Here is a 19,460-nt window from a genome sequence, read left to right as displayed (position 1 = left end):
GTGAAATATAAAACTTCCGAGAGGAAATTTGTGCTTAGAATTTCGTAGCAATCAGTTTCATTTTCTCAAAGGGACCCAATTTTAATACTGTTTCTGCGGTTCATGATGGCAAACTACGATTAACATTATTTGTATTGTTTTACGTCAGTTGCCGTATGTAATTATGTTTTGTCTGGTATGTTTGATTGCCGTCACTCAAGTTTCATTCAAGTAAATGGAGTCACGTGGGTAAATGACGTCATGCGCATATTTATGCGCACATGGAGTGTGTACATTGGAAAATTGGAATAGTAGTCAAAATGTAGGTGAACCTGGTAACCATTAGGAATGGACTTATTTACAAACGCCAATAGTGGCTCCAGGACAGTCAAGGAAGACTTTGAATAGATAGGAGCCTAAAAGACCTAGTTCATGGCTCACAGAAAGTTAAGACCTGATTTCGATGCCAAAATCGCTGGTTTGTATGACCTGGAAGATACCATAGGTCGGGGCCATTTTGCCGTCGTCAAATTAGCCCGACATGTTTTCACTGGTGAAAGAGTAGCCGTAAAAGTCATCGATAAAACTAAACTTGACGAAATATCGAAGGCTCATTTACTTCAAGAAGTAAGATGCATGAAATTAGTGCAGCATCCGTATGTAGTGCGCTTGTACGAAGTCATAGATACTCAAACGAAGCTTTACCTCATTTTGGAGTTGGGGGATGGTGGCGATATGTACGATTACATTATGAAACACGATAAAGGACTGGATGAAAAAACTGCTAGAAAGTATTTTAGACAAATTGTTGAGGCCATTTCCTACTGTCATAAGCTTCATGTTGTTCACAGGGATTTAAAGCCAGAAAATGTCGTATTCTTCGAAAAGTTGGGAGTTGTTAAATTGACAGATTTTGGATTCAGCAACATGTTCAATCCAGGAAAGAAACTTGAAACCTCATGTGGGTCTTTAGCATATTCAGCGCCCGAGATTCTTCTAGGAGATTCGTATGATGCACCTGCAGTAGGTATGTATATTCAACAACCAGTTAATTCCAGATTCACACGTAAATTTGATGACAGTTACATATCGTACAACTCGATATAGCGAACGGTGTACAGGTATTCCACTCGCACTTAAGTTGTTATCCCCATACGATTTGCTGTTATGCTATATACTGGTAATTGGTACTTTGTAAAAATTACGCAATCTAAACCTTAAAATAGCTATATCAGTTATTGTACAAACTGCACTAGAAGGAATCTTGCTATAAAGGCACCTGGTCATAACGAACATTCACAGTCCCCACATTGTTTAATATGTAACCTTTATCTCAATAATATATGCCCATAAATGGCAAAGTTTGAATGGTCATGGATTTTGTAGGCATGTTTCCTTTATTTTGTTCAGATGTCTGGTGCTTTTTTTTTTTTTACAGTGTGGTACTGTGATAACACATCTTTATGACAATCTATAATGCTAACTTCTCATACATTTGTTGGGGTGAACAATGCACATTTGCCATTTATCTGTATATATTGTGATACACAACTTGTTGTATGATGACACATATTGCCAAACAGGAGCAAAGATGCAAACAGGTTATTATTCATCGCCATTGCAGATTAAAAGTAACTTTTAAATGGTAAATATTGTTTGAATGGGTTCTCTTTTTTATTGTAAAGTTATATGCATATTGAAATGACATAATTTTGGATGCATCAATTCATCAGTCAGTCATTTCCCCCAATATCAGGGCCTTCCATTAGATTTAAAGTTGGATGGTGATTGCTCAAGTTGGCAGGTTTGAATGACCTCCCCCAATGGGGGATACAGTTTTCTTTTTTAAGTAGCCAGGTAAATCACTGGGTCCTGACTGATAAGGAAAGCCCTGTAATATACAGATGTAGACAGACATTCATTGTCCCAGGTGGCAGAGTGGTCAATGGCAGTGACCTTTACAGATCAATCACATGTCAAACATGTCTTTAGCTAATGTATGTCACAGGTGCTTGATGTTGAGAAGGGAAAAAAATAATCTGAAGGAAAAAATCATACTGAGTGACAAAAATATCTTAGATTACCCCCATGACCCATTCTGACATCGGACCCTCTCTATTATAATATATAAGAGAGAAGGTACATAACTTCCAAATACTTTGTTCCACCCATGACCGTCGATTTCCATCTGCTATTTCTGTGTTTAAAGGCACATGACCAGATTACATGGCTTGTTTTACTCCCGAGATACTTTTCTATTGATCAAGCCATCATTGACTTTTCTGTTTTGTACCAAACTGAAGTTACTGGCTCCGAAATGTGCGATTTTTGAGAATTTTTACTGCTGAGACAAGTCCGAGCTCATGTGATAATAAGTATAACCTTTTGAGCCAATCATATTTTGGCTGTGACGTGTGTGCCGCATAAGTTTACCTATTTTGAAAATATAGAGTCCCGAGTGGCCGAGTGGTCTAAAGCGCTCTCCGTTACGGATCACTGCCATCTCACCTCTGTCTGCGGCGGTTCGAGTCTAGGATTCAGCCAATGTGGGTATGTGAGAAAGCTTGCCAGTAGCTTCTCGTGGGTCGGTGGTTCTTTCCGGGGTTTTCCCGGGTTCTTCCTCCACCATTAATACTGGCTGCCATGTATAGCCTATCGTGTGCTGAAAAATGGCGTTAAGCCCCAAAACAACAACAACCATGTATACGATGTATGTGCAGTGAGGAAGACTATGTCTAATTCTTGCATGGAACAGGATTCCTAAAGTTGAATAGAGTTAATGGTAAGTAAAAACTTACTTTTGCATCTACCACTGTTCTGTAACTCAAGAAGGGATGCATTGTAGAGTCGCAAACATGGTACATGTAGCTCTTTTTACCGGTTTTCACATATACCCGCACTTGTCTCAAGACACAAAATTCGCCAAAATCGCACTGATTCAGAATACATATGTTTTATGGTAAACAATACTAAATGCCTTACGAGTTGACAATAAGAAATAGGGTCGGATATACAAGAGGAACATAGTTGCCACATACGGTACCATGAGGCTGCCTATTGAGGTACCTTTAGTTCAACAAAATTGGGAATATTTTATTTGCCAATCGATTGCTTGTGCTCACATAACACACAGTAGTGTAGAACATGGTTTCTTTGAACTATGATGGAGGGTCAGTCATGTTCATAAAATAGTTGCATTGATTATCAAGAGTAATGTATAACTAGTCGCGATGGCTTTCTTGCTTGTTTAATTAAGACTAGCCTTTAGCTGTTGTGCAGTTTGGCCACAGCTGACCAGAGTATGAAAATAGGGCATGTCCTGGGGGAAAATAAGGGGTGGCAAAGGGAAAAACAGTGTGTCCCTTGCAAATTTCACGCATATTGAACCCAGAAGATTGGTCAATATTTAATGAAACCAAGGCTTAAAAAATGCTACAAAAACCTCCCAATCTCCCTTTTTTAAATATTCAATCTCCCAGTTTGGATTTTGAAAAGTTTACAGGTATGCCTTACATTCCATTTTACAAAACTACTGTAATTGTGCTAATATTATGAAATGAAGGGCAGCTACACATTAGTGTACTTGTATAGTCAGGATTTAGAAAATACCACTCATGCTACAGATATTACCAAATTAATTGATCTTTGGCTGAAGGAAATGGATAATGGACTTATGACTGGGATTGTTTTCCTTGACTTCAAGAAAGCCTTTGATCTTGTTGATCATGAAATTCTGCTGCAAAAGTTGAACTGTTACAGGTTTGACAATCCCTCTTTAAACTGGTTTAGATCATTCCTAAACCAAAGGTCTCAACAAGTAAAATTGGCAATATTAGCTCTCAAACTTGCACAATTCATTCAGGGGTCCCTCAAGGCTCAGTTTTGGGCCCTCTCCTCTTCCTTATCTATATCAGTGATCTACCATTAAATAATGAATCCACAAATACAGATTTGTTTGCAGATGATGCAACCTTGTATACATATAGTTCTGAATCTGATACTGAAGTTATCCAAATGAGATTAAACTCAGACCTTACTAGAGTCCAAAACTGGGCACAACAAAATATGGTGATAATTAATGAAGGTAAAACAAAATGTATGATTTTGGGGACATCACAAAAGCTACACAAGTCATGGAACCCAAATCTGAGCTTGTGACCAAATTTATAAACTTCGGAAATGAGCAGCACACATAATTTTAGATGCATCTATTGGTCATCCCTCAAAAGCATTATTTTCAGAACTCAAATGGTTCACAATATATGGCAGGATAGATTTTCATAAGGCAGGTCTTTTATATAAATGTCTACATGGAACTGCACCAGAGTATCTTCAGGACTTATTCCGGCTTTTTTCAACAGAATACCATTTGAGATCATTATCACATGGAAATCTTCTGCCACCAAAACCAAGAACAGAACAATTTAAAAAAAGCTTCCAATACTCTGGTACAGTTATGTGGAACAAGCTTCCACTACATGTAAAATCTGCTGGAAATATTAGAGTATTTTAGAAGAGATATCATGAGCATGTATGTGTTTCTAATAGGTAATGGAGTTTAGTATTTTAGTAATTATTGCTATTTTCATATAATGTGCATTGTTATACTCTTGTTAGAGGGCCGCAGGAGAGAATAGTCCTTGACTGATGAGTCACCCTCTATAAATAACGCATGAATATTATTATAATTATAGTTGCCGTTCAAAATTCCCTCTTAACACAAGCCATTTTCAGGGTTTTAATGATTAACTGGCCTGTGTTACTATCGGAAAATGAAAGACAAATTGGGCCAACTATCAACAAAGGAGATGCCGAAACATCAAGCTTTCCATTGTGTGGAAAGTTATGATGTTGTTCAGCCAAAACACAAAACTAAAGTAGATTGGTGATGATCTTAGCTGATTATAATGAGAATTTTAGCCTTTATTATTAACACTCTTCGTGAATGTACATTATGATGGTTATGTGCCTTGTACAATATAAACGTGTGTACCTTTTCATAGATATTACCTCATTTTGTAGGATTGCTTTTATCATTGAAAATGAATAACTTGTGAGCATGTGATTCAACATAAAGGAAACAGATGTTGAGGACTAGCTGAACTGTTATCTGGAAGAATGCATTTTAGTTGAAACAATGAATAAAGCAAAATCTGCATCTAATATGTTTGGGAATAAATAATGATTTAAGTGACACTGTACGCTTTGCACTGTGTAAGTACTGTACATTATAGTTCAGCCTGGTCTCCCGGGTAAACTCAACCTGCCTGCGAATTATGAAGTCTGCATTTACCTTTATTTAATTTCATGTTGGAGAAACAGATTATATGCACATGCAAAATAAATACAAAGTCAGTTGTAGTACTTTATAACAGTTAAATAAGTTCTCGGACACTGAAAATGCTTTTTTATGTGCATTTGTCTTAGGACACGGAAATAATTATTTTTTCATGTCCCAAGATTTACAGCCATTACAGTAGTCAATAAAAAGACATAAAAGTTGTCATGTTTGGACATTGGCTTGTGGATAAGCTGACCCCCTCCTTCTTCCAAGACTTTTTTCTAATTCTAAATTATTCTGCTTATTTGCGAGTATATACGTTAATCTGAGAGCTATATATGAAATTTTAATAGTCATTGGTTTTCTGACAGAGATGCTTGTGGCCACTGACAGTGGAACATATGGGGGCGCTCAGCAGTTATGTACTTTTGAGAGAGTGACGTATGTAAGGTGAAGTTGTTTGCATTTGAAACATGCACATTGGAGAGAATGTTGGCAAACCTCTATGCTACTTGGATGTAATGTGGCTGACATTTCTTTGGAAATTGTACATGATCTAAGCACACTGCTAACTAAAATGACTGCTTCCTTATGCTAAAAAAAAATCTGCCTGCATTAATCTAAAGTACACTATCTTTAGCAGCTATTAAAATAGGGAAAATTGATTTTGCCTAACTAGTCAATACCAGCTTCTGAAAGTGCAATGGCTGAATTACTACATACAGAAAATGTATTTTAAAAAAAGTTATTAGCTCTGCTTAATACAATTTACCTCTAAAGTCCAGAAAGTGAAAATGACCAGGAATAGCTAGCAGTATTTGAAAGGTGCACATCTGAAATATGGCTAAGCTGTATAATCTATAACCCATATTACACCCATCAATTGTAAACCAAAATAAAGGCAATTAAAGCTTCTTTGAATAATACCCAAGATATACAAGGTCTTTTTTTTAAATAGCCAGTAAAACCAGTGAGGAAAGCTGGGAAAATTATTTTTCTTTAAAAAAAATTCTAACCCAATGCAAAATACAAAACTGAAGAGCGCCACCTATTCTAGTCACGTGTGTAGACTTCCACCCTGTGAGACAGAATTATATTGATGTGAACTTGATAAAGAAACTGTGTGATTATGTGACATCAAAGAAAATCTTGGACTATTAGATGGAATATAGTTTGTATAAAATTTTTTGACCATATGCTTTAAGGATTTTGCATGCATTCCCTTTATTTATTATATCTTTTTGTGAGTTACTGAAATGTATCAGTAGGAGAATGATTCTATTGTTATATTGTCACCATGGTGATGTCATATTTGGAACTACCTTTAATACTGTAATGCATTGGTTAATCACATTGATACAGAAGGGATGAACAACTCCATGCTAATCTAGGGTTTCTGCCCTTAAGAATATATAATAAAGAGATACTCTTGTATCTTATTGTTTGTTTCATGTAGACATTTATTTGGAAGGGTTTATGTTGATAAAGTTCTTGTGCAGTTCTTCATTGGCGGACTTTATTTCTGGCCACTGAGGTGCTGTAAAACATTACTTGTACTCACATGACATAATTTCTTTATGTCTTACTGACAGAAAAACATTTTTAGCTGATGTAGCAGCTGAGAAAGTCTTCGACATCTTTAATAATTTTACCTTTTACTGAATTTTAATACCTTGACCTTTTATATTCTGCAATGTTGTACATATATACATTTATTTGGAAGGGTTTATCTTCCTGAAGTTCTTGTGCAGTTCTTCATTTTTGCACTTACAATTTTACTTTGAGTTGTTACCATATAGTTAATAATGTACTTGGGTGCCATTAAACACTACTACACTGTTGAAATATACATGCTCAGTTGTTATCATGAAATCTGCCTGCCATCACACATTTTCATGCAGTTTTCTGCATATTCAGCCCCCACCCACCCCCCACCTCCTACATAACCAGATAGGGACTGAAATTTCATAATTCAAAATGCATCACGTAGATTAATATGAGTTGTCTTTCTATTCTGACTGCATATGAAAAGTTTGGTCAGAGAATATATTACAATGGCCTTGTAACTGACTTTTGTTTCATCAGATCTTTGACTTCCTCTTAGAAGAAGGAGTTTAAATTGACACCAGTCTTATCAATTGGAACAGTCTCTGATTTTCTGTCAAGTCTTGAAAGAAACATTGGAAGCAGTTTGCTGCCATTGAGAACTATATTTGGAGCTACTTTTGCTCATATCTGCACAGAACGGCAGCAGAAAGATACAAAGACTATATTGGAACATTGTTTACATTTTCTGTTGTAGTACATGTGTTGCACTCGACTACAGGCTAATAACCAAGCCCATTAAACATTTTTGCATTCCTACAACTACTTCCAATGTTATTTTCCGACTAGATGGATATGGCTGAGTGATGTTCCAATCACAATCTTGTATGTAGTTACCCCAAAGGCAACATAACTACAAAGTATCATGAATTTCCAGCCAGAGGTTTAGGAGGAGATACAGATAGAGAGATGGATGGTATCACAGTATCTCCATTCTCAAGCATGTGGATAAATATAATCATTCAGAACTTGAGAGGCGTGTAATATGGCCATATTGAGTCATTACACACCCAACTACACAGAGTATATTCAACATGAGAAAGAGCTATATAACAGATTTTGGAAAGGAATTGAATGGATTGCCTTCCATTTGCAATGGTAAAAAAAAAAAAAATGAAGTTAGATGATCTGACACTGACTGCATGAAATGCTGTTTTTATAACTATTTGCTTCCTTATTGTTGATTCAGGTGAGCTTGCTAATCATGTGTACCACCCATCAGAGTGAAGGAGTTTGCTAATGATATATTTGTCTAGGATTTCATTAGAATTTTGCAAGTACCGGGTGATAAATATCTAAAGTTGGCAGTGGAGTAACATCATTCCCAATTTAGTTATTTGCCTTATATTTTCCTCACCCCACTCTGACCTATTTTCACTGGCCAAGAGTTATCGATTCTTTTCATTCAGTAATGAAACTAGGCACATGTACTACCCATATACAACTATAAGAGTTACTGCCCTTAGAAGCTAAATCAGTTGATCAGTTCAGGAGATCGTCACACAGTTTAGATCAGGCATGATGAACAAACTACATCCAGCTTATTTACAACACAGGGTGTGGCAGTTAAAAATCACTTCTCTGGTCCTTAGTCTGGTTATTGTTGTTGCGGGGTTTAACGCCATTTTTCAGTACATGATAGGCTATGCATGGCAGCCAGTATTAATGGTGGAGGAAGAACCCGGGAAGAACCACCGACCCACGAGAAGCTACTGACAAGTTTTCTCATATACCCACATTGGCTGAATCCTGGACTCGAACCCATGCAGACAGAAGTGAGATGGCAGTGATCCGTAACAGAGAGCGCTTTAGACCACTCGGCCACTCTGGGCCCCTCCTTGGTCTGGAAGAAGTTGCCTGCTTCAGGTATTTGATATAGTGACTTCTTTGATATTACATGCATATATTCAATAGAGGAACTTGTGTTTGAATCATTTAAATTAAAGAATCTGGCATGTGTCATGGTGTTTACTGGGACGTATAAATTTGACCAACTCACTTGTACACTGGAGGTAAAGAAATTAATTTCGTTACCCTCAGTGTACAAGTGAGTTTGGTCTAATCAGTTTGATACTGTTTCAGTATGCAACATGTGTCAAAGGTTGATGTGGATCAACATCACTTTGTTAGCAAAGATAACCTTGCCCAAACTCTTCACCAAAAGATACAGGGATCTCCCTGGAATGGGACAGTGTCAGTTTGCAAGAAAAATTCAATACATATGCCTCAGCTTGGTATAGTTTTGAATGGGTTCCTATATGACCTATTAAAATAAAGCTTTTGTTTTGCTCCAGGAGTAATACATGTACATGTACATGTATTAGAGATATTCGGTCGATCAAAGCTTCTTGTTTACCCATTTTTCTTAATTTTGCATTGCTTTATATAGAAAGTGCACCATTGGTCCATCTTAAGGGCACATTTGTTTTCTGAACTAGAAAGATCACAGATCTGTTGGTATAGGAGACTGTTTTGCTTAGGTATACTTTTGACTCTTTGAATGAGTGTAGATGAAGTTGTACACTCATTGCATACTACATGTAATACATATAGATGAAGTCAATCCTAACTGTGATGAAAATGGATAGTAAGGTCTTTTTCACAACAACATAATTTACATGCGCATTACATTGGTCTCCCTCCTGTAAGTCCACCTGTTCTTCATCTAAAAGATGGCTGTATAAAATGGGTGGCCTCTCAAATTTGTTATTAGTCTTTGGTATGACTCAGCCAGGGTTCCCGCATCAAAGTGAGATACTATTTTGGCCACCAGAGCGGTCTCAGGAGGGAGGTAGACAATATATCCAATAATGCAAATGTGCAGTTTTGTATGCTGGGTCAAGTCAAGTAAGATATGGGGTAGCTTCTCTTGAGAGAAGCATGTGGGGGTGGTGGGCTGTATAATGTACTTGAGAATTTACACAGTGCATGACTGTAAGACATTCTTGTTAAATTTTGTTGATTTGATAATATTAATAATCATTCCCTGAAAAGAGGGGGATTGCTGGGATTAGAGGAAGGATATGACTAACAGAGGAAAATGTTAACATAATTCCAGTAATTGATTTACATGTAGATGCTTTTTGCATTGCAGCTGTTGCATGCTTATTGATGTGAAATGCTGGGTTACAGTGACCTTTAATTGATTTTGACTATCAGTCGTAAATGTATTTGGGTTAGTCTTGAAGACAATTCTCTTGATTGAAAAAAACACTTGCATGTATGTCTAGCATTTTTAAATATTAAAACAATGAGTAAAGTAAATATATGTAATAACACATACTGTTAGCTTTGCAATAAAGATCTATGTTAGTTATGCTTAAACATGAATAGAACTGTTGCAAGGAAGGATGTGTAACTGTTTATTGTCTAATGAAAAATTACATTAATTACACTTACCCAAAGCAGTTAGTTGCAGGGAGCGATGTGTAACTGTCAAGTCCTTTATTTGCTGTTATACCATTGTATCTAATTTGGCATGATCTGTCAGATGAAATTGGCAAGATAATAAAAAAAATCTCCACGACCAAGGGCATTCTACTTATGTTTTTTATGAGGCTGTTGAACTTTTGTTACAGAATGTGGATGTAAATGAGTTCCCCTCATCATAAGAATACATAGACTTGTGTTGTACTGGAGAAATTGAAATACTCGTTATTTGACATTCCTGTAATTGGGTGGAATTTCTAGACTCGGTGACATACTTGGCATACAAATTAAAGTATTTTGAGAAAAAAATAATTTCTGGATATTCAAGGTCATTGTAAGAAGGTACTCAAAATCTTGTATTATAAATTTTCAGCAGTAAAAACTATCGGAGTCCAGTTAATTAAGACCAGCATTACATGGTCCTCTCTAGCATGTGTGATTGCTGGTATCAGGGTTATTCTTAGGATTTTGGAAATTGCACTTCTAGGATTTCTTCCATGGGAAAAATTGCAATACCAGCCCTTGAAATTGGAGTCCCACAAAATTCCTGGCAGCATCTCTGGATTGCTGTTGCTTATTTGTTGTGATATATTTAGCATTTGGCCAGTTAATGAAATCTGTGCATCTGGTTACCCAACCTGCCTTCTTTTTTTCCCTGGTGACCCTAAACATTTTTTTGAAGGAAAAACCCAAAGCAGTGCGGGGGGAAAAACCCAACAAAATCAACAATCATGGTTGTTAAGTAAAATCAAAGTTAAATTCATGATGCAAATGATCATTGTACTCAAGTTAATAATTCATTAAAATAGGTCAGGACAAAGAAAATGTTACTTATTATTTTACCCACCTTTACTTTCTTTTGCCAATGTAACAAGAATCATGATTTTTTTTATTATTTGGCTATATAATAAATGAATGGAAACATGTCAACTAGGAAATTGCAGAAAATTAACACAGCTTAATCGCCTTTTCTGCAAAGGTCTAACCTTTGTGACTTCATTTGACCCTAATACAATCAAGTGACCATTGATGGATCATACGCTACATCAAATACAAGGGAATATCATGTAAATTTAGTGTGCATTATAATGCTTCCACTTGGTATAGGCAGATGTTATATTTAATTACATGGCCCATTTAGTCTGTTTCATGTCAGAGTAAAATTCTGTTCTGTTCTAAGGTATAGAATCTTGTGCAACATATTTACGAAGCAGTCATGAGTCAAACAACTTGAACTTAGAACACCATTGAAACTATATTTCATTTTCAATATAAAGCTTGAAATAAAATGTCATTTTAAAAAATCTTGAGTTGGGTCATTTGAGATAAAATTATTGAAAGCGTCATTGAACTTTTTTGTCTGTGTGTGTGTGATTAGGATTTTTAACATAGCTTTAACAAGTTTTCAGTCATAATGCTAGAATGTTTGCAGTGTGGCAGTTTATAATGACGTCTAGCACTTGGGCATCATGCAGAAAACATGTAGCATGATGTCCCACCCAGTCACATTATCCTGACACCAGGCCGACCAGTCCTAACACTAACCTCTTAATGCTGAGCACATAGCAAGGCAGCTGTTACTACCATTTTTGTAAGTCTTTGGTATGACTTGGCCAGGGTTCAAACCCACGACCTCCTGCTTCCAAGGCTTAAAATAATGACAAAGGAGACTAAATTTATGCAATAAGACAATTTGTCATTTCATTAATGATTTGTTAGCTTGGAAAGAAAGGTAATTCAGAAGACAGATATTGATTATGATAGATAAAAGATAAATGAGTGTTCACTAAAATGAGTGTACACTAAAGTTAATGAGAGCAAGATCTGAAATGGAAAGTTCATTTTAGGGTTAACGAGATATTCAGATGTGTTAATGTTTTTATGAGTTACTTGAGTTCATAATAAAACTTTCATTGCTATAATTTAGGTATATTTAAATGCACATATTTGTATGATCAGGTTGACTGCTGGTAAGGAAGAAAGGTACAGCTACTATGGTTACAATCCAGTAACACAGTATGTATATTACGGACATGAATGAAATGAGGGGAAAATGCAGTATTCAAGATTCCGTTACTTTTGATAGGGATATTTAAAAGTAAGCTTCGAAAGCCAACAGTGGTAATTGTTGCCACTTGGCAAGCCTTGTTGATACAATAGAACTAGGGCCTAACCGAGTAGATAATTTTCACAGAGTACCAAGTCCGAGTATTTGGATGTACTATTTGCCAGATCCAGGCATGAACTGAGTAGTAGGTGCGACTCCGGAGGGTACCGTTTGTTTCATTATCATATGTGAAGCTTAAACTTTTCGTGTACCGTATATATCGCCTATAAAACGAAAAATGTTAGTCTGAAACCATGGGGAAAGTCTGGGGGTCGCCTTATATACGAGGCAAATCCATTTAGAATTTTAGAAATCCATCAAGACCGACCTACAGTAAAGTTCGATCGACAACATGATTCATTATAAACGTAAGTAACACATTGCACAACAATAGTACATTATGTTTATTTATCTGAATGACTATACGAAGTAATGAAAAATTATATCCATGCAATCAAAATTCGGAAATAAAGAATTAAAAATGAAGTACCAATACTAAGTACTACATAGTTTCAGACTCTATAGTCTAGAATATTTAGGAGCAAAATCAGTAAATGTGCAATAACTAACACAGTAGCATTACTTATACTACCAATGCACTGTACTACTTTTGCAAAGACTGTCGAATGAAATACCGACTATTACCGAAACGGTAAGTATACTAAGTTACATAATAATTAAAGTCTTACAGCTACTAAAAAATTATTTTAGTAAATGCAATAAATTTCCCACAAAATTGGTACTTTAGTCGTCTCAATTTTGTTACTGTTAGTAATCGAAATTAACCATGCTCAAGTTATTCTTCAAGAACAACAGCTGTTCCAGTTTGTGTGGCGCCAAGCTTGAACGTTTATCCTCACAAATGTCATTGCACTGCTGAATGAACGTTCCCTTTCGACACTGGAAGCAGGTGTTGCAAGAAATGACTTAGCACAATCTGCCAAAATAGGATATTTGTATTGATTTAACTTCCATTATTCTATGGAATCTAACGGAGGAGTAATGCGTGGCTGAACTGGTTCAGCATCCTAAGTCAGATATCTTAGCCACACGTGCTGCTTTTACCATATTTGAGCCACTGTCTCTTACCAAAATTCCCCTCCTGTCACCCACTACTTTCCACTCTTCCATAATGGACAAAAGTTCAGCAGCAAGCATTTCTCCTGTATGCGACCCTTCTAACAAATGAAGCTGCAAAAATGTATATTGTCTTCCCCAGTTGCTGTCTATCCAGTGAGCAGTTAGACTTAAAAATACATGTAAATTATTATCACTAGTCCATGCATCGCTTGTGAAGCTTACATATAGTGCTTTGTCAGCCCTTTCTTGAATGATGGCTTTCACTGACAAGTACATGTCAGGGAGCTTATATCGTGGTTCCAGCACCTTCATGAGTCGAGTGAAGCCAATACATGTATCTTCAACCAAACAAAACAGTTGCATATCAACTGCTATCATTTCTCCTATTGATTTAGTTATTGCATGCTTGCATGGATCATTTTGTCCAAATGGTGTCATTTTCTCTATAAAGTAGTTGAGGTTACCTTGCTTTGAGTGTTTCCTCTTTAAATCTTCTTCATCATCTCTCTTTCTTTTGTGGCTGTCTGGATCTGGTGTATTCGTCATACTCAGAGTGATGGAAGGATTGAAGGTGATTTATTAGAGCTGAAGTTCCATATGAACGAGCATTTTTGCCACCTTGTGTTAGCCTTTCGTTGCAGACATCACAATTTGCCATCGATTCGTCCACAGCATTTATAGTGAAAAAGTTACAAATCTTGCTACTTAATTTCAGAGTAGACATTTTTCGATGAGTATTTTAATATATATATTTATTGTTTATTAATTTTATTTTGAATACGTAATAATTAAATTTTGTTAAGATTTTTTTTACAAATGGCGTCTGGGGCCCCGAGTGGCCGAGTGGTCTAAAGCGCTTACCGTTCACTGCCATCTCACCTCTGTCTGCGTGGGTTCGAGTCCAAGGCTCGGCTAGTGTGGATATGTGGGAAAGCCTGCCAGTAGCTTCTCATGGGTCGGTGGTTCTTCCCTGGGTTTTCCAAGGTTCTTCCTCCACCAGTTATACTGGCCGCCATGTATAGCCTATCATGTGCTAAAAAATGGTGTTAAACCCTAGAACAACAACTACAAATGGCGTCTCTACACTCAAATATTTACCAGAAGCAGAAAAGTTATGCCACCTGGGGAATGCTAGTGAAATTGCTAAAGGAAATTGAGTTAAATAAATTATCATCAATCATGATTCATTAAGTCCAATTGAATGTTAACTGTTTGTGTAATTATAATTTATTTTTAACTAAATTATTATGTATTAAAAAACTTTTTTTTAAAAGTTCGATATTTATTGAATTATTTTACTTGTAACCATTTGTGCGCGTATTATTTGCCGAGGCGAATACTTCCGAATAGTACTGAAAAACGGGATATTCGGCCGAAGCGAATGTCCGAGGCAATTTCCGGTTAGGCCCTAAATAGAACCATACCTGAATAGATAATTAAATTACACGTAAATCTAACAGAACATGCATTTTCCACCACTTTTTCAACAAACATAAGTTACTACTGAAATAGACATGATGTTATTTTGGTATTGAAGTAGACATGATGTTATTTTTGTGTCATATGAACACTTGATTACTACTGAAGTAGATATGTTTTTTTGGTATTGAAGTAGACATGATGTTATTTTTGTGACATATGAACACTTGATATGTTATGTCATGATAAGGCAATTAGAACAATGATGCTCTGAGGTTTATGCCATTTCTCAGCACTCACCTGTCATTGGCAAGCTGCTGGCAATTTAACTCGTGTACTCACATTGGCTTGGTCAAAACTCAAACCCACACAGACAGGTGAGATGTTAGTGATTGGTAAAGGCAAGTACTTTTGACCACTTGGCCACCTGGAGAATGTCTTGCCTACATGTACCACCATCATACATGGCCAGTATTTTAATTAATTGCTGAGCCAACACAGCTTTTATGTGGATATTTTGGTATTGACCAGAAGAATTTATTTGATGATCTGTTGTCTGTCATTTCTCAGTCATCCATTAGCATAATTACATGTATTGATACTCCTCATGTCCTTGGAGGATTGCCATTAAACTAAATGAAATTGGTGCCAGTCAGACATCCAGTATTGCCACTATGGTAGTTGTCTTGAAACAGCTACTTCTCATGAATGGAAAGTCATATTGACATGGGGTTTTCACCAGAAAACATCCTTAAGGAAAATGATGCTGAAATGGCCTCCAATATGGCCTCCATTACAGCCATCTTGAAAATTATGGGCCAGTCATGCAAGGTTGAATTCAGAGCTTTCTGGAAGTAACCCAGAGGGAAGATTAATTTTCATCATACAGTAAAGAGTAATTTCCATGCTGGAAAGAGTAAGTTTCACATTAGCAACAGGTAAATATTCAATTTTTAATTATTTTTACTCCCAACCTCCCAGAAAAAACATTTTCAGAAAGTAAAGATACATACACAACAGGCTAGGACAAATTGTTAGTAGAAAAGGGGCTGACGTGATTGTGTCAGGATCATATTGTTATAAATTTATTTTCTGAATGACAATGTATTCAGTGGCTTCTGGTTTCTATTAACATATTCATAGACATAAACTATGTAATTGTTATTAAAATTTGGTTATAAGTCATTGAACTAATTTTACACAGTAAATTTTACCTGTCTGTACTCCAGAATTTTGGCCATTGTTTTTCAGTAAACAGATTGATAGCATTATGATTTTTGAGGTAGTTCTTTTTTTTTACCTGTGATTGTTGTGAGCATGATAACCCAAACAGATATGTTTGAATTTTATCAAACCCAGTTTGTGGATAGACTGTGTGTACATGTATGTCTGAAGAATACCTTTAATTACAGCATTTTATTTAGCACACACTCCAGAAATGTCAGAACAAGCTGTATTCATTTTGTAATATACTGCTTGTACTTGCATATTAGTTGGGTCCAGCTGCAAGCAAGGTACATTTGACAGAGACCTGGAGTCACATTATGTGCTGGGCAGATCAGAGTCTATATCTGTTCTACTGGTTACTCCAAACTCCTTAGATCTGCTGACTTGCATATCATTTACATTTAACCGTGTTTTAATATAACACTATTGAACTTTGTCTTTTACCATGTTTTTAATGCTTTTATGCTGGTACTTTTTATTAATGAAGCTCTGTCAAATGGATTTTTCTAGCCTTGATAGTTTAATATTCTTGGGGGTGGGGACAGGATTAAGTGACCAAGTGGTCTAAGGCACTTGCTTTACCACTCACTGCCATCTCAGTTTCTGTCTGCTTGGGTTCAAATTTCATACTTGGCCGGTGTGGGTATGTGAGAAAGCTGTCAGTAGCTTCCCACCAGTCAGTGGTTCTTACTGGAGCTTTCCCAGGTTCTTCTTCCACCAGCTATACTGGCTGGCATATATAGCCTACCTTATGCTGAGAAATAGCATGGAAGTTAATAGTGATTTAGAAAATAACAAACCTCTGTTAAGATGGCAGGATATGAATGTGGATAGTATAAAACAAAAACCTCTTTTTAATATGGGTACTCTGAGGATGTGGATAGAATAAACAAATCCTATTTTGGGATGGGTACACTGATGATGTGGATAGCGTAAATAAAGCCTCTTTTGAGATGGACACTCTGAGGATATGGATAGCATAAAGGTATTATGTACTTTTGAGAGAGTGACATATGTAAGGTGAAGTTGTTTGCATTTGAAACATCCACAGTGGAGAGAATGTTAGCATACCTCTATGCTTCTTGGATGTAATGTGGCTGACATTTCTTTGGATATTGTGCTTATGGAAATAGTACATGATCTGTGCACACTGCTAACTAAAATGACTGCTCCCTTATGCTAAAAAAAGTCAGCCTGAGTTAGTCTAAAGTACACTATGTTTAGCATTTATTAAATTGGGGAAAATTAATTTTGCCCAACTAGACAATACCAACTTCTGAAAGTGCACTGGATGAATTACCAAATATATGAAATGTAAAAAATGTTATTAGCTCTGTTTAATACAATTTACCTCTGAAGTCCAGGAAGTGAAATGACCAAGTGGAGCTCGCAGTATTTTAAAGGTGCAATTCAAATCCTATGCAAAATACAAAACTGTAGAGTGCCACCATAAATAAAGGCTCTTTTAGGATAGGTACTCTAGGGATGTGGATTGCATAAACAAAGCCTCTTTTGGGATGGTACTCTTTAAGATGTATATAGCATCAACTATTTTTTAGGATGGTACTCCAAGATGTGGATAGCAAAAATAATGCTTCTTTTGGGATGGGTACTCTGAGGATATGGATAGCATAAATAAAGCCTCTTTTAGGACGGTTCACTGAGTGTGTGAATTACATAAACAAAGCCTCTTTTGGGATGGGTACTCTGATGATGTGGATAGCATAAATAAAGCTTCTTTTGGGATGGGTACTCTGAGGATGTATACAGCAAAAATAGAGCCTCTTTTAGCATGTTATTCTGAAGATGCAGATAACATAAATAAAGCCTTTTTTGGGATGGGTAGGATAAGGATTTGGATAGTGTGGTAAAAGCCTCATATAGGGTGTTGGATAGTGTAATAAAAGTCTCTTTTAGGATAAGGATTTGGATAGTGTGGTAAAAGCCTCATTTAGGGTGGTAGAGTAAGGAGTTGGATAGTGTAATAAAACCTTTTAGGATTGGTAGAATATGGATGTAGATAGTTTTATAAAAGTATATTTATAGTATGTTAGGATTTGAGGATATGGACAGAAGCTAAAGCTCTCAACAGATACTCAAGTATCCCCTGTTGAAAATAATAAAATGGTCAACCAAGTACCCATTTATTAAAAATAAAAGTGTTTCCAAATTCAGCTCAAAGACATTAGGAGCAAGCGAGACATAGACTAATGAATATAGTTCATGGTTGTGTTGTGTGACTATAGGCTGCTGCACAGTTATCCATCATTAGACCTCTAATTTCCATTTTTCATCTCATTATAGTAACTGTACATGAAACTTTCTATAAAAAAAAGCAGACAGGTTCCTTAAACGTGAAACAATGTGTCACAGCTTCAGTATATTTTTATATACACTTTCATAGTGGACCAGTCTATATTGAAAAAAAAAGGTGCCAAATATTAAGTGAAACAGGCTTTATCGAAGTGAGTCTTGGATGTTATATGATTGAAAAATGTTTGAGGTGGATTTTGTTAAACTTTAGAACATGTTGCATCAGGAAAAGGACAAATTAATAGCATTTTACAAATTTTGAAAAGAGGGATTCGACAGTGATGTAATACAGCATTCGTCATTTGTAGACGTCAAAACCATTCAGCAGAAAGGTAGACATGTAGACTAGTTAATGTGAGTGTTATGTATAAATAATTTATCAGTTTGTTTTGTGTCTGTACTCTCATACTATTCCACATGGATTTATCCAATTATAACAAGACTATTAACTGCAGATGCAGGTAAGTAGACCTGTCAAAATTTTAGGAAACATCTACCAGGTAGACATCAAGCCTAATGATTGGTTACCTGGGTACATTTTTAATAAGTTTTCTGTAATTATGGCATGTAATATATATATTGTTCATTTTATGTTCAGATTACACTTTATTGCCATTTATGCTTATACTTCTCTTGGGGGTTGGCATGCATGAACCTACAACAAAGCAGTTCAGGTTCACATTCAATACAATTCCCCTTTAATCAGGTACCTGGATAACCAATCATTAGTATTGATGAGTACCCTGTAGATGTTTCCTAAAATGTTGACAGTAAAATGGTAGGATAAGGATGTGGAAGGTGTTTGAAAAAACTCTTAGCAGCTCAAGATTTATTAATATACATAGCAAGGCTTGAAGTTTGCAGTAGTCTGCTAGCCTCAGGCAAGTAAATTTTCTGTTGGAATACAATTAAACTCCACAAAACTGAATCCTCTGCACACAGAAATAACCTCTAGACCAAAAAAGCTTTTAGTCCCGAATTTTTCTGAAGCTCATCAAATCTGATTATTGAAACAAACTT

The 19,460-nt window shown here is 36.1% G+C and overlaps 1 protein-coding gene across 3 annotated transcripts in view; it reads left to right on the top strand.

Annotated features, from left to right (window-relative positions):
• Positions 1-277: 277 nt before the first annotated feature.
• The window catches only part of LOC149780585 (SNF-related serine/threonine-protein kinase-like), an 83,435-nt gene continuing 64,252 nt past the window's right edge, over positions 278-19,460 (top strand). For all 3 annotated transcript variants that reach the window (XM_089937702.1, XM_089937701.1, XM_089937700.1), the window contains exon 1: positions 278-1,006. In XM_089937702.1, the coding sequence (XP_089793828.1) occupies positions 412-1,006 (595 nt within the window). In that variant the 5' untranslated portion in view covers positions 278-411. The remainder of the gene's footprint in view (positions 1,007-19,460) is intronic.

This window comes from Sinohyriopsis cumingii, chromosome 16, assembly GCF_028554795.1.
Source record: "Sinohyriopsis cumingii isolate HCF-2022 chromosome 16, ASM2855479v2, whole genome shotgun sequence".
Taxonomy (NCBI): domain Eukaryota; kingdom Metazoa; phylum Mollusca; class Bivalvia; order Unionida; family Unionidae; genus Sinohyriopsis; species Sinohyriopsis cumingii.
Note: the sequence above shows the minus strand (reverse complement) of the source record. Positions and strands in the feature narration are given on the sequence as shown.